General features: G+C 40.1%; 1 protein-coding gene and 1 long non-coding RNA gene across 2 annotated transcripts in view; one reads left to right on the top strand and one right to left on the bottom strand.

The window, feature by feature from the left end:
- The first annotated feature begins 14,405 nt into the window (after nt 1–14,405).
- The window catches only part of LOC144901536 (uncharacterized), a 30,543-nt gene continuing 28,178 nt past the window's right edge, over nt 14,406–16,770 (top strand). Inside the window, exons 1-2 of the long non-coding RNA XR_013629586.1 lie at nt 14,406–14,525; nt 15,624–15,723. This is a non-coding gene — a long non-coding RNA (uncharacterized LOC144901536). The remainder of the gene's footprint in view (nt 14,526–15,623; nt 15,724–16,770) is intronic.
- gpr18 (G protein-coupled receptor 18) lies at nt 15,457–16,748 on the bottom strand. The gene has a single exon (XM_058082769.2). The coding sequence runs from the start codon at nt 16,732–16,734 to the stop codon at nt 15,769–15,771; it is 966 nt and encodes a 321-aa protein (XP_057938752.2). The 5' UTR covers nt 16,735–16,748; the 3' UTR covers nt 15,457–15,768.

Here is a 16,770-nt window from a genome sequence, read left to right as displayed (position 1 = left end):
TGTGGGAAGGTGTGTGACGTGGGGGTCAGTTAGAGGGTGGCGTCACCTTCTTCTTGTTCTTCTTCTTCTTCTGGTGGAGCATCTCAAACTCATTTGAGCCTATGTATTCCAATCAGATGAAGAAGAGCTTACCTTTTTTGTAGACACGGAGTTGGGTGACTTTTTGGGGGTTCGGTTCAGAGTGGGCGTCCTCTCACTGATAACTGATATCACTGTTTTTCCCCCTCCGAAATCATCTCTTCATTGTACTTCCAATAAACTTGACAATAAAAACATTGTGAGTGTGAGACTACGGGGTGGGGATGGAGGGGGAGGGGGGCACCTTCTTTATTTCCTCATATTAACTCATGTATTACTGTATGTATTGTATGGGGACGGGCTGGAGGGGTGGTGGTCCACATTAAAAAAAAAAACATTGCAGGTATGCTGTACTGTAGAAAAATGACTGAGCATATTGTTCTTCTCTTTGTATAGCAGTGAAAGAAAATGTATAAGAATAATCTGCTGTGACTTTTTTTTCCCTTTGGTTGGGGGAGGGGCAGGGGGCGTACACCTCTTACTTCCATATGTGTGTTCTTTTTTTTAATGCGTAGGCTAATTGGAGACACACAGTATGTACATGAGGGTGACTGTAAATAAATTATTCCCTGTGTTCTTTCAAGTGTTTGAAAGCGTCATTTTCTGCGAAACACACAGGTCACTTTATTTGGTACGCAAAGAAAGACGACAATAATGTATGCCACTGGGCATTTTGAGGAATACTTGAGTCTTAAAAAAGAAGAAATTTATAATAAAATCTTGCTAAGGTATTTGTATATTTGGCGGATCTTGTAGATATTTTTTTATTATATGAGTTGTATTACTATTATTATTATTAAATATTGTCATTGTCATTTAATATTTTTTAAATGGGGAAATTGTCAATACTAGGAAAAATAATATTAATAATGACATTATTTACAGTATGACATTATTTATTATAATTGAAGTTTATAGAAAATTATTTTTAATTAAAAATGTTTTAAAAATTGCTAAGGTTTATATTTTTATCCTTACTATACAGTATATACGTAGTTATTTTAGTTGTGTTATTAGTATTTGTTACAGTTTACACAAGTAACTAAAGCTGGATGGTGTAAAATTATGATACGTTTTATTTTATGAAAAAAACATACAAATTGAGAATATGTCTTAACAAAAATAGATTAAACATTAGTAAACTATAATTAAGAAATGTTAATGATATTATGTTTTTGATCATTTTCAGACTTTTTCTTAGTGCCGGAATAATATTTTACATTTTAAAACTGCAATAATTATATACAGATTATAAATAATACATATATTATATAATATAAATAATATTACTAATACAATATTTGGTTTTATTTTATGATACCTTTGTATTTGTTTTCATTAAAAGTATCTTCGTCCACAGGGATGGTTGTAAAGCAAGTGTCGCTGTTAAGAAGCGTGGCAAATATAAAATGGACATTGAGAGACAAACGTCTCATGTAAGCACTTCTGAGTGAAAAGTGTCGACACAGCATGCTGGGCGAGTTCCCATTTTGCATGCTTTTTAAAGCACGACTGTAACACAGCCGCCCCCTGGATGAATAATTGAGTGATTGTTGCATAATTCAATGCTGCATTGTTCACATTCAAGGCCTGCACAGTATTTGGAGCGTCTCCTGTAAAAAAAAAGAAAAATAAGGTTTAAGTTTCAATCAACCTTGAAAGAGCAATATGACACACAACGGCCACTCAGTCATGAACGACTTCCCCAAACTGGCCCCCGAGAGAAAGAAATCACCCATTTAATGACTTGCTGATTCCCATGCTTTCTTGCACTCGCTTCCTGTGTGCAGCTATGATATTATATTTATTTGTGTGTCTGGCCCCGCAGCTACATGTTTCATATCGCTGCACATTTTGTCACAAAGTGCGTACACATTTCACCACGAGGCACAAAACACTTTAAATACCTAATGTGCATTATTGTCTTGCTTTTTTCATTACATATTCTAAGCATTCGCTGACTTCTTTACTTTTTTTTTTTTTTTACTTGTTGTAGACCAGAGTCAATGTGATTACATTACAAGAACAGAGCAGCCAACCAAGACTGTGGACTACGGCATGGCTACTATGAATGATAATACAGTAATATAGAATTGGCGTGTGCCAGGCATTATTTGAAGCACACATTAAGTCCTGTAGGTACACCTTGTCAGATCAGCACCCTTAATCAGGGGCCTTCTGTGGAACATGGCTCATTGCAAAAACCCAGCAAAGGTGGAAATATATACATATATACTGTATATTGGACACTTTGAGACATGTTCTTAGGGGCAGTGCTCCTTCACGGTCCATGCTAAAGCTGCTAATGATAATGTCAATGCTGTGGCACCTCTTGCACTTTGAAGCACATTTACACCAAGCTAATGGACACAAGAGTCAGTTAAAGAGGAAGCAACTACTTTACTTCTACTTACTGCATGCATACCTGCATATGCGTGTGCGTGTGTGCAGGAGATGCACAAATGTGAGGAGACATATGCAATTACATAAATATTTTATTTTATTTTACTGTTTGTATATAGGTTTTTCATCAACTTTAATGTACAAAATATATCTTTTACTGTAGCATGTTATGTAAAAATATAGGAAATATTCTCTTCAAACTTCTTGTATGGAGGTTTTATGGAAAAAAGTCAAGTCTTAAACCAAAAAAATGTCACCTGCCCCTTGCCCATCCTTGCCCCAAATGAAGGGAGTTATTGATGCGGTTATGGTAATCCAATAACCATCAGACGGCATCTGCAAGAGAATGTCTCCTTTACTGCCACAACATTGCACATTTAGAATTTGCATGAGATCACCAAACATGGGACATTGAAAGGTGGAATAAAGTCACCAGCATGGTATGGGGTGCTTTTTCCTTCAAAGGAACAATGGAGCTTGAGGTTGTGCAGGGGCGTCAAACGGCAGAGGACTATGTGGCGATGTTGCATGGGGGAATCCCTAATGACTGAAGGCCCTTGTCTGTGTGGTAATGACTGGGTTTTTCTGCTGTTCACAATGCTCGCATGACAAAGGACTTCTTCCAGAGGAATAACCCCACTCTTATGGACCATACTGTGTGTTGCATTTTAGAACATTTGGGGATGGATGGCAAGGGAAGTTTACGACATCAGTTTCAGACAGTGGATGTCCTCCGTGAAGCCATCTTCACCACCTGGAGCAATATTCCTACCAAACGCAGTTATCAGAATGTTTTCAGGTCAAATGGAGACAAGCCTTAATGTTCTTTATGTTCAGCAGGGGTTTTCATCTTGGAACTCGACCATGCAGGCCATCGTATGGTGGAATCATCAGCACTGACCTTAACTGTGCCAAGTGAGGTTTGCAGTTCTTTGGAAGTTGTTGTGGGGTCTTTTGTGACCTCTTAGATGAGTCGTCCCTGCGCTCTTGGGGTCATTTTGGTTGACCGACCACTCCTGAGAAGGTGCACCACTGTTTCATGTTTTTGTCATTTGTGGATAATGGCTCTCACACGATTCGGTGGAGTCCCAAAGCTTTAGGAATGGCTTTCTAACCTTTCCGGACTGATATAGATCTAAATTAATGGAGGCAATCACTATTTTACACAGAGCCATGTAGGTTTGTATTTTTTTTCTTCCTAATTATAAAAAGTTTCATTTAAAAAATGCATTTTGTGTTCAGTTATGTTATCATTAACTAGTATTTAAAATAGTTTGATGATCTAAAACATTTAAGCAACAAACTTGATATCAGGAAAGCATCAAGATATTACGAAAGTAAACGCATTTTCAAACAGCTGTCTACTGCATAATCCATCTTTCCATTTTCCCTTCTCTAGGGCCCTTGGGGTATGCTGGAGCCTATCCCAGCTGACTTTGGACTTTGGTGAGGTATATATATATATAGACAAACAATTACCAATTAAATTACCATGCATGTTTTTGGAATGTGGGGGGAAACTGGAGAACACACAAACTCCATGAGAAAAAGCCCAAACTGAGATTCGAACCTAGATCTTCCAGATCTGCTGCCTGTGTTGCTAACATACTAACCACAAGCTATATTATGTAATATTTCAAATATATTCATTCATTCTTTTTCTATTGCTTATATGAGGATTGCAGGGTGCTGGAGCCTATCCCAGCTGTCTTCAGACGAGAGGCGGGGTACACCCTGGACTGGTCGCCAGCCAATCACAGGGCACATATAGACAAACAACCATTCACACTCACATTCATACCTATGGACAATTTGGAGTCGCCAATTAACCTAGCATGTTTTTGGAATGTAATGGTAATGGTAATGGTTTTATTTCATTTGAACATGCATCAGATTACAATTGAATGCATCACATAATCAGTTCCCAGTTCCACATGTCCAAAAGGAGTAGGAAGAAGCAAAGCTTATTAAATCCTACCCCTCCATCTGGTACTTTTACAATCAATAACTGTTACATTTGTTCACTTCCTGCTTTCCTAATATTGTTTTCTTTTTTTTTTGTGTTTTGTTTATTTTAGTCACGTACCAAAGTACGAGGTGATATGACCATCCAATGACATAATGGGTACCATAGTAAGTGTCAATATAGTGACATGTATAGCACATCATGACTGGTTCAAGACTCTTCATCCTTGTATTTAGCAAACATCAACTGCTTGTATTGTTTCTTGAATTGGCTCATCGTTGTGCATTGTTTGAGGGTCTTACTCAATCCATTCCATAGTTTGATTCCACATACTGAAATGCTATGGCTTTTTAACTGAATGTGGGAGGAAACCGGAGTCCCTGGAGAAAACCCACGCATGCACGGGGAGAACATGCAAATTCCACACAGAGATGTATTTCAAATATATTTTCCATTAATTTGCCTAAATAGCAAACTAAGTACTGTAAATATTTGACTGCACACCAAAGAAAGAAGCATAAATCTAAATGAGATCATATTTTAATCCTACCAATAATATTATTTCCCATTTTCATATTACAGGTGTATTAATTTTGACACACGTAGCTTACCAAAATATTAAAAACACCTTTTCCAATAATAAAAGAGAGCAATAATATGAGTATATTTAATACAGTTGTTTTATTGGATGTAATTATATTGTGCAAGTGTCATCATTTAAAGTGTAAACTCACTAATGAGTTGATTATATTGAGTGAAATGCTTAAAAAGAACTATCCCTGAGCCATTTAGCTCCATCATAGTAAACATTTGCAACAAGGCAGACAGCTCTATAAAGTGCTGTGGGCATCATCGGGCACAGCCGTCATTAGCGTGTATAAGTCCCCAATAAGACCACTGTTGCTGGTGACACACACATCTTGTATGCACTTTTACACGCTTTCATTCACCACAAAGCAGAGAACACACTCCACAACAATGGCGGGGCTTTGCTTTAATATGATTACGCTTTTTTTTGTCTCAGTCGACGCCAAGTCCTGTTTCGCCTGGAGAACATATCTCTTAATCACGTTCCATCCAGGCTGCCTCTTTCATCTAAATCTCACAGACGTGGCTCACACCCAACTTTATGTGGCTGAAAGGTAAGCACACACACACATAAACACACACACACACGTGAGCATGCACACAGTAGCAGCAGCAGGCGTGTACATGCACTTCCAACAAGAGGGAATAAGACGACAAAAGCGCAACTCTCATCCTTGTCATATAAAGTGATGTTTTGTGTTTAGCTGTGTGTGTGTGTGTGTGTGTGTGTCTGCAGGGCTTAGATCCACGTTGTTTGCTTTTTGCTTCTCCATTAAGAGAGCTGTAAAGGAGAGGGAACAGATGGCTGCTGGCCCGCTACGTCCTGCATCGTCTCTCTTTCTCTCGCCGCCGCCACCGCCACACTTCCCGCGCGTCCATTAATCTTCCTCTTCGCCGCACAACTTTATTAAAACAACTCAGGAGAGGGCGAACAACAAGCCGGCGCAGCTGTCAGGAGCGCCGCGCTAAACCATTCGTCCGCCGCGTGGAAGACAGGCCCTCTGCTAGAAGAGCTGTTTGGAGGAGACACGGTAGATGCCTAATGGAGGCAAATATAGAATTTAGACAGCAATGGGGGTCAATTTAGTCCTGTGTTGTTCTGTGTGGGTAATGCTAGATGCTAAATTAACTGCTAAATGGGGCCAAAATTTGCCAAGAGGCGCTCGCATGACACAGTTCTCAGTAGACAACGCTGCAGTTTACTGTCAAAAATACCCAAGTCCTTTTCTTCATTTATTTTTAACGTTTGGGAGTTTTCATTTTGAAAATAGATTTTTTAAAAATCTCTAAATTTAAGCTTTAAAAAGATTATACAGGGCGGCACGGTGGACAAGTGGTTAGCGCGCAGACCTCACAGCTAGGAGACCAGGGTTCAATTTCACCCTCGGCCAAGGGATTAAAAGACGATACAAATTATGAATGTAGCATTCTACATTGGTCAATAGGAGTCAGTAATTGCTTGGTGAGATGAGCACCAGACTTGATTGCCGGAACAACAGCCTTTTATAGCATTGACTCGGGTTCGATTCCCCGCTCGGGCATCTCTGTGTGTAGTTTGCATGTTCTCCCCGTGCATGCGTGGGTTTTCCGGTTTCCTCCCACATTCCAAAAACATGCTAGGTTAATTGGCCACTCCAAATTGTCCATAGGTATGAATGTGAGTGTGAATGGTTGTTTGTCTATATGTGCCCTGTGATTGGCTGGCGACCAGTCCAGGGTGTACCCCGCCTCTCGCCCGAAGACAACTGGGATAGGCTTCAGCATATCCTCACCCTTGTGAGGATAAGCGATATAGATAATGAATGAATGCAGCAAGTTTGGTTGAAAGATCATATTAACAGGTACCAGTCACTGTCCAGTTTTAAGCCCATTTTCAAAACTATAGGCACTTTTGTTTGTGATGAACATCACAGTACGGTCCAGTGGCATCAACACTAGCGGCATCTATTTTTTTCTAGATAAAACCCTCCTAATTCTGCATTAAATCATCTGGAATCCTGCATGGACGGGCCTACTGTTTTAAATGAGGGCCTTAACTTGTTGACGCACTTCTCAGCAGCCTGCTGAGAGCAATGGAGATGTCAAAGATCACAAAAGGAGGGCCATGAAGTCAAAAAAAAAATAGAAAAAGATTCTCCAGAGAGAGAGAGAGAGAGAGGGTAGACAAAGAGGCGGTCTCCATTTCTGTGGAGTTAAAAGGTGGCCCCTGTACAAATGAAACTCAATTTCACGCCACATTATCCCTCCCTGTTCTCTTCCCTGGCTTTCATTTTCATTAAGACCAGAGACAATCATAAATTAATAATTACTGCCGAATGTCTAAGCGCAGGCCGCAGTCCTGTAACCATCATCCAGCAAACCCCCCACTCCTCTCGACTCTTCTTCTCTGTGGGCTTCCATGTCCATGCTAAAATGTTAATTTAGGTAATGTGTCAGATGAACGTCTTTTGTACGTTCCCTAATACATAATGGTCCATCTGATTAGACGACATGAAGCCTATCACAACCGTCTTCCTAATGTGAGCAGCGCCGCTCTCAAATGTGTCAAAGTGGCTGGACAAAGAATTAGCTCTGACATCTGATACTTCCTCCGAAGGTGAAAAATTGCCGGGTTGACGATTCAAACTGGCAAAAAGTCACTTGTTCTCCTATCTTTCCTCTATACAGTCGTTATATGACTCCGTCCATACATCCATTTTGTGTACTACTATCCTCACAGGTCGCAGGCATGCTGGAGCCTATCCCAGCTGTCTCCGGGCGAGAGGCGGGGTACACCCTGGACTGGTCGCCAGCCAATCACAGGGCACATATAGACAAACAACCATTCACACTCACATTCATACCTATGGACAATTTAGAGTCACTAATTAACCTAGCATGTTTTTGGAATGTGGGAGGAAACCCGGAGGAGTACCCGGAGAAAACCCACGCATGCACGGGGAGAACATGCACAGAGATGTCCAAGCGTGGAATCGAACCCGGGTCTCCTAGCTGTGTGGCCTCCTAACCACTCGTCCACCGTGCTTCCGGTTAGATGACTCATTCACACAATATAAGCTAATAGCAACATTATAGAAAATTTGGCATTCATTCCCTTTGTACCTTTCATACAGAACCCAGCAAAACGCAATATTACTGTATGATTATGATAATACGATATTACAGCAAAGCTTCTGGAACCTCTGCAAAAATTGCAATCCACCGCATTCTGTGTTGGTGCCTTTAATGAAGAACAGCAAAAAAGGGAAAAAGAGAGTGAAATTGCCGGCTTTTAAAGGCATTCATTCAAGTGTGAAAGGGGCTACAAAGTATAATCCGTTGTAACTTTTCCATGTCAATACAGCCACACCTGGAAGCAGATTCCTTCCAGGATAGATTGCTTAATGCCTCTGATAAAGTTCAGAAATTACCTTCAATGGTAGAAAATTTCCAGTTTGTTGTCCCTCAGTTGACACAGAAAAAAAAGCCAGGTTTTTACAAACAGTGTGAAAGGAGAAGGAGTTGTAGCGTGCAACCTCAAAGTTCAACAACATTTTTTTCCCAGACATTTGTGAACCTGTGATTTGTTTGACATTTGTTGGACGGTGGAAAATTGCCTGACCGGCCTTTACACTGTGTGAACAGGGCTAATCTCAACATTCAGTCACAGTCTTTAATGCTTATACAGTAAAACATCTTAGTTTAAAACACAGAGTTCACTGTTTATTATGACTGAAATTTTTTTCAAGTAAAATAATTAAAAATGTGGTTACTGATGACAAGTGGGCATAAAGGGACAGTGCATGTCCCGCCATTGGGCCCTTCCATTTGTAAGACAGTGGCCTTCTTGGTTGAGTAGCTCTGCTCTTTACAGAGTTTAAATAAATCTTCCACTAATCTATGGAGAAGAGTGACGAGTGGAGGCCAAGGTTCCTTTACAGGCACTTAGCTGAGTGGGAAAAAACAGAAGAAGAGAGTATCCTTACATTATTTATATGTGCTAATGGCGGCGTATGTGAATGAGCTGGCGTACAATCAGATAAAATAGACACACAGCGGTAATCAAGGACGTTTGCTCTCCTCGCGCGGGTCAATTGGAGTCACTTTAGTAGCGTTTGAAACTCCGCCGCTACATTATGCCCTTTTAATGGAGACAACGGGAGGAGGAGAAAGTAAAAAATTGCCACAGCTGAGCGGCCCTGACACTTCCTGCTGCGCCCCGACATATTATTGTTTATCTAGCGCACGTGACCGCGCTAGCTCTTGTGCTTAATGTCATTTTGCCCACAAAAGGAATCCATTAGTCTCATTTAAGTTTAGCTGTGGTGGCTTCTGGGGGTTTGATGCATGCACATGTGCCTCTCATTTCCGATGCCGGGGTCCACAAACATCCTTCAACATCTCATTGTAAAGTTTACCAGTTCATTAAAATGCAGTTTGTACAGTAGACCAGCAAAGCTCCAGACCCAAAAGTCCCAGAACCAGACCCAGTACAATATAACAACAACAGAGCAACATTATGGCCTCTCTTTCATCATGTGCTCGTTAATGGGAACAACATGGCCGCTAATAGTGGAGGAACTTTCAGCAAAAAAACATTTAGGTGGTGAGGCCACATGGTGCGTTAAAAAAAATGTTGTAAATGTGCGTAGCCTAATTAAGACAACTTATTGATCTTTTTGTGGTGACTTCTGCTGGGAGGAACTACAAGATGCAAAACCGCCAAAACACGTCAGATGAAGTTGATCAAAGACTGACATACTTAAAGCGTATACATAAAGCATAACGCAAAGTTTTCATGGAATAGACTGCATAGAGAGCACTTTTTTTCCCCAACACTCTGTATTGAGTTGTGGTCTCCTATAGAGCAGCTACACACAATAACCCACACAGAAAACCTTCTAGTTCTTCCAGAATCTGCACCTATTCCAGATAATTTCCTTTAATTTCTGCTTCCTGCCAAAACAGTCTGTTTTAATTCATTCCACCCACGGTTTGCCTCCAGGCACGCCCACTCCTTTGTGTGTTTCCTAACTATGAACCATAAAGGAAGTCCACCCCTCTGTGACATCACAAAGGGGAAGTTTTACCACACCTTTTGAAACCCAGCGTCTTTAGCCATCCCAAACTTTTTTAAGAGCTGACTTCCAAATGTGCAAACCTCATTACCTAAAACTTTGGCATTGTTTAACACAAGAATACAACATTATAACTACATTTATAGGTCAGAAAAGTGGAAAAAGCATCATAGGTCCCCTTTAAGGCAAGGGTTGGCAACCCATGGTTTATTGCAGCTCCTATGCCGAGCTCTGTGATCTTTTTTAACACCAAAGGGGAGGGAATATTTTAAATATCTGACTCATCACAAATCTGTGAATGCATCTAAACTGTAGATTCTGACTGGATTGCTCATCCACTGATTGGATGAGCAATAGAAGGAAGAGTGGGGGTCAGTGTGTGCAGTAAGAAACGAAAAAGAGGTCTTGTTGAGTATGCTACCCCCTGTGGTAAGATATCTAACTAACTATGAGTACGTCCCGAAAAAAAAAAAAAATCTCAAAAGAAAATAGAGCAATGGTTTTCTAATGTTATGACTTGTGTTTTGATATTACTATTTCAAAAGGTTGTAGCTATTTTTTTGTTATCCTTGTAATGAACGACCTGTATTACAACATATAAAATATAATAATATAATATAATAATAATAATTTATATGAAATTTGAAATTTTTATTTGAAAATTCATATGATGAATTTGTTAAACTATTCTGTAGCTTAACAAGCACAAGTAATATAAACAATAAAAATACAAATTTGTTTTTCTTAATTATAAACTGATGTCAGTACCTAAAGTATATGAAATATAATGAGAAATAGCAATAAAGATTAAGAAATATATAAATATGGATGGAAGGATGGATGGACAATTTTTGGTACTATATTGCAAATAATAATTAAAATATAAATAATAGTACAACAAATAATGTTACTTTATTTTTTAAGTACAATTTAAGTAAAAATATAGACTTATAAATTACTTGTAAAAAATTGATAGGCCTGAAGGGTGACAGATGTAAAATAGTCTTTTGGCTAATTCTTGCAGCAATGCTAATTAATGTACACTGTCCCTGTCAAATAAACCAATATAAACCTTTATAGAAAGTGAATGCCCATAAAACACTTCCCTGTGGAACTCCACGTCAATTGAATTCATTGTCCTTTTTAATTGTGATTCTTCTTCTACAAATATTCAGAAAAGAGTCATTTTTAATGGTAATACACTTTGGCAAAAAACAGCATTTGGCAATCAAAATGCTCCCTCTGTGATCAACACAGCAAAACTCTATTAAGCCGTCTTCAAATATGCACACACAGAGAGGAAAAAAAAGAGAAACGATATGATTTGACAATGATTACAAATCCACTTCCCCAGCTGGCTGCCTGGAGCGTCTCCATTTGTCATCGCCGATTGTCTCCAATTATATGATTAGCTTTGAACACTCCGCCACTTCGAGAGCTCTCGTGCGCTGATTCGCAAACAAAGTCATTACGACGTGTATTCACACATATCAAATAACAAAAACAGATGGCCAAGCGCACTCGCTGGCTGATTTTGTTTTTCTTTTCTTTTTTTTTTTTTACACAAGTGGAAGCAAAGAAGAAGAAGTAGAAGGAAAAAAATTCTGTCTGTCTTAATGCTGACTGTTTTTTTTTTTTATTCTTTGAGGAAGAGCAGCTGGCTGTCGTGTTGTTAGATCATAAAAGACAATCTTGTTTCCATTAATTTCTCGACAACAAAGGGACTTGTTGTGGGAGATTTAGAATTACAGCGAGTAAGGCTTCCGGATAATTCATCACAGGGACTTGACAGGAGACTTAATTGTTTTAAAAGGCCAGTCGCTGCCTGCTGCATGGTGTTGTTTTCGCTTTCATGTCAAACAGGTGGACAAAAAGATGACCCTCGAAAGTCTCATATGACCTCTGAACTTTTGCTAAATTTTTACGGAGTGTCCTCATTTTTTCACATTGTGACACCCCTACAAGTTGGAATCACATCATGCTGAAAAAAGGAGTTTAATGATGTGGACAGTACAGAGGTAATATGAGACAGATCCAAATTGTATCCGAATGCCATTCTTATGATACAGCATTGAGGTGTGTGAGAAATTTCAAGTCTCATCTGGCTCCCTCTGGTTGACCGAGGCAGAAGTGCAGCCATACTATTCATTTTCTATGCCGCTTGTCCTCCAATGAAACACAGTTTAGGGAAACTCGTGTTGGTACATGTTTGTGGATTTATTAGATACACCTTTTGAGTGTTAAGTTACTGTGTGATGAGTTTATTGTTCTTTGGAAGATGACACTGTGAGTCAGACTGTTACTTTAAGTACTGACCTCCAGTAATTTCCAATGGGTTGACAAGCTTATTGTGAGTTTTTTTTCATAGCTCCTTGGTCCTCACAGACTCATGCACGCCACAATCTGCTATTTTATGAAGTGGACATGTGAACTTATAGTCCGGTGCAGCTTGAATATGTACAAGTCTGTTTTTCCAATTACTTAAAAATCTAATAAATATTCTTGGAGATGTTATTTAATTTAAGTAAAGACATTTGGCGTCATGTAGTGGGTGTGCAGACATAAAACATCACAAAAGCTTTCTGAAAAATAAAAGAAATGCCTTCTCCTCTGCTCTTTCCTGTACCTCTGCTTCATTCGTGCTTCCTTCATAAGTACAAATTGTATTGTGTTGTTGGACATATACTGTATGTAAAAAACTTTATCATCAGATTAGGTTTTCAAGTGACAGCATTGCCTACAGGTGGCCAAAGTAACAGGCAGATTACATACCATGTTGCAGGGTCATGTGACACAGAACCAGGATTTCTAGGCACCAAGCAATTATCACATAGGGCCCTGTGGGCAGCTGTGGTCACTACGTATTGAGGACTAAACTTACCCCTGCTTATTTTTACAATAAAATAACAGACTAAGAAAGTTTTTTTGACAAGTCCTGACATTGAAGACATGCCCTTTCCCTGATCAGGCAGCCGTGTATAGCATTACACAACACTGGTTTTGTGACAGAATTGCTCAAATATTTCATTATCACTGGACTGCGCTCTAAAGGAGGATCAAACCATTTCATGCACATATAGGGAGGAGACAACTGCAACACAAAGCACTGCAAAATGGGAAACTACAAAATATACTCTTTAACTTACTCACCTGTGTCACCGCTAGCTAAATTAAGAAAGGAAGCATGTAACATGCCATAAATTGTACAACTGTTGCTCTGCATATAATAGTATTACCTTTGCCTCAAACTTCTCTCTGAGATTAATCAATATTTATATAGATTAGCTAAAAAAATCCATACAGTGTAAAAGTATGAACGTGAACCACCAGCCACCGTATCTTTCAAAATAAATGGCTTCATGACAAAAAAAAGTCAGGTTGAGAACACAGGCCAATAGTACCATTATTTGTCTCATGTAGTCTCATCATTTCAATTGGACTGCAAAAAGGAGTTGGCCATGTTCCCTGTGTTGTGTGATGCCTTCACTGTCTGTTTCTTTAAAGCATTAGCTTTAAATTTAGCGTACAGCCTCCCTGACCTCTCTTGCTGATGTTACTGTAAATGCACTCCGAGTGTCTGAATCATTTAACATCAGCCCAATCAATAGGATTCAAACTGCAGCATGGTTGTTCTTAATGGCTGCAGCAGTTAACGCTATAGAAAGAGAAGAAGAAGAAGAAGAAGAAAAAGAAACAGGAAATGAGGCTGGACTATTTGTTGTACTTTTAAAAGCACACACAAAACTTCGACTTTCTGCTTGGCAATGTGGAAAGTTTTTCTTTGTTTCAATTATGACAGACAGCGTGGTGGGTACCTGCTGTGCCATGCTGCCATCACCTGGTCATTATGGTTACTGCATGAATATTGACTGTTAATGGCTGTGAATATAAGTTTCCATTTTTGAAAAAATCTTATTTCTTTTTTAGCATACACAAAGAGTGATTCGCTCCCAAAGCAAAGTAAATATCAAGATTGCAAACAGTTTATGGTGATAATGTTTCATTTCAGCCTTCCAAGAAGCATGCTGTATACTAATCAAATGTTCACGCAGTTGTGTGTGTGTGTGTATATATATATATATAAATATATATACATATTTTTTTGATGAAGGATTAAGTTTTAACATTTCGATACATTTTAAACTGTTAACAGTTCGTATAACTCACTGTTCATATACGAGCTGGTACCCTCTGGTCATTAGTGAGCTGGCATGATTGACACATCGTTTGACGAATCAGAGGCCATAGTCTTCATTTGGTTCAGCAGGGTAAACGCTTCCGTCAGGTAAGGAGATTTCCGGCTGTGGAGTTGGTAGCAGTGGTTATGACAAGATAGTATTTCAGTTAGGTTTACTGGTAAAGTCTAACTTCACGTTAAAGGAAAAATTACATAGTTTATGCACCAGGAAACACGCTTTTGCTTCGAAAAACAGGTAAGACGTGGGTGTCAATGATTAACTTTTTGGGGCTGCTATTTTAAAAAGACTCTTGATGGGAAAACTCATATTATTTAGTAAAATTAGTATAAAGTGTTATTGTTGAAAGGCTAGGGAGGATAAGTGGCATAGAAAATGAATGGATGGATGTTATTGTTGGAATTGGTAGCATTTTAGCTGTCAATGAAGTACCCCATAAGCATGTGGCAGAACTTTCTACACTAGTTGGAAACAATGGCACTCACATTTCAGCTGCTGTGATTTCTGAAGTATAACACCTCATTGTGCTCCAAACACATTTTGCTGCATGTAAAACTAAAACATGTACTTTGACTAAACTCCCACATACATGTACTCGTCGCCTGTGTAACCAGCATAGTTCACACACAACATAACTAAAATGTAATTGAGGAAGACTATATGCAAAGGAGCTGACCTCACAAAATGAACTTCAGAGTATTTGTGTGGTTTTTGTCAGGTTATTTGGTCAAAATTCTCACAATAATGAAAGGGACACTGATTTAAACTCATAAAACCAATATAGTGTAGTGTCCATGATCCCAGCTGTCCTTAGGCGAGAGGCGGGGTACACCCTGAACTAGTCGGCAGCCAATCATAGGCCACATACAGACAAACAACCATTCACACTCACATTCATACCTATGGACAATTTGGAGTCGCCAATTAGCTTAACCGGCATGTTTTTGGAAAGTGGGAGAAAAGCAGAGTACCCGGAGAAAGGCCACTCATGCTTCTGTGGAAGATGTCAAAAGTGTGCAATGCTTCTGTTCCATAGGATAAATAAAAAAGTGGCTCTAGATAGACAATTTTTGGGACTCAAAATCAGCACTTCATTCCCAATACGCACGTATGCAGCTGTATCAGGACAGTAATTAAGCCAAGCTCAGTAAATGTTTAATAGAGGCTGTAGCTATTAAAGAATCCTGTATATTTTACACCTCTGTCGTTGGTTTTACATGTTTATATGTGATAACAAAGAAAGACAGGACTGTAGGCTATGTTTTAATGATTGTGAGCCTGATTTTCACCTGCATGCTAACTAACACCTTGTGTTGTTTTTGTGTTTTTGTGCAGAGGCGCTCTGAAGTCTCCCGGGTGGGTCCATCAGTTCGACACACAGATGTTTTCCCCCTGACAGCAGCACTCCCAGACTGTGAGTGTAAATTACATCCAGGTAAATGAAATGACTATTGTACATTTTTACCCCAGTGGGTAAGTTTCAAATCATGGCGCTGGTCACGTTGCTCATGGATCGCAGGCTGCTCGTGTGCCTGCTCTTCCTCCTGACGCTTCGCAGGTAGTTTCTGTACAGCATCACACTGATCACCCTGTCCTGGAACTGCTTGGAGACGATATAGTACAGAATGACGTCCAGAACCGTGCTCAAGTTCATGAGGAACGTGGAGAACACGACCCATGTCCAGAAGGCCTCGTTTTTGTCCAGGCCTACTAAATGCAGCACCAAGCACACGTGGAATGGCACAAAACACACCAAAACCTGCACGATGAGCGTGATGATGATCCTGATGGACTTCCTCCTCACCTTGGGATTGAGCTTGGAGGTGCGCCCGTTGATCAGGTTGTCCACAACCACCACGTAGCAGCCAATCATAACGCAGATGGGGAGCAGGAAGAAAAATGCCACGCGGGCGAAGTTGACGGAGTCTTCGCGCCGCAGGCAGATGACATCCTGCACTTTGAAGCAAGTAGTGAAGTTGCTGTTCTGGTAGCCCCCGCCCGGGAAAAGCAAGGGAATTGTGCTTCCCAGGGTCATAAGCCATGCACCCACGCACGCTGCCACCGTCTTTGGGACGTTCCTCAGCTCCTTGCTGTGCTTAGGCTGGACGACGGCCATGTATCGGTCGGCGCTGATAAGAGTGAAAAGCCACAAAGCGATGCATGGGTAGAAAACAGTAAGGGCGGCACTGATGCGGCAAAAAATGTCACCAAAGGGCCAGAAGTCCCAGTGGAGATAGACCATCCGGAATGGGAGCAACAGGATGAAGATGAGGTCCACCAGTGCCACATTGGTCATGTACACAGTGATGGTGCTTTTCCTCTTGGTGCTCAGGGCGAACACCCATAAAGCGCTCAGGTTGACGATGACGCCGCTGATGAAGATGAAGCAATAGAAGACCAGGCCCGCTGTGCGGTACTCATCCGGAAGCCTAGATGGTAGCGTCATAATGAAGATGGCCCAAATTCTGCAGAAAAACAGCAA

Source organism: Doryrhamphus excisus, linkage group LG12, assembly GCF_037039965.1.
Source record: "Doryrhamphus excisus strain RoL-2023G ecotype Guam linkage group LG12, RoL_Dexc_Guam_v1.1, whole genome shotgun sequence".
Classification (NCBI taxonomy): domain Eukaryota; kingdom Metazoa; phylum Chordata; class Actinopteri; order Syngnathiformes; family Syngnathidae; genus Doryrhamphus; species Doryrhamphus excisus.
Note: the sequence above shows the minus strand (reverse complement) of the source record. Positions and strands in the feature narration are given on the sequence as shown.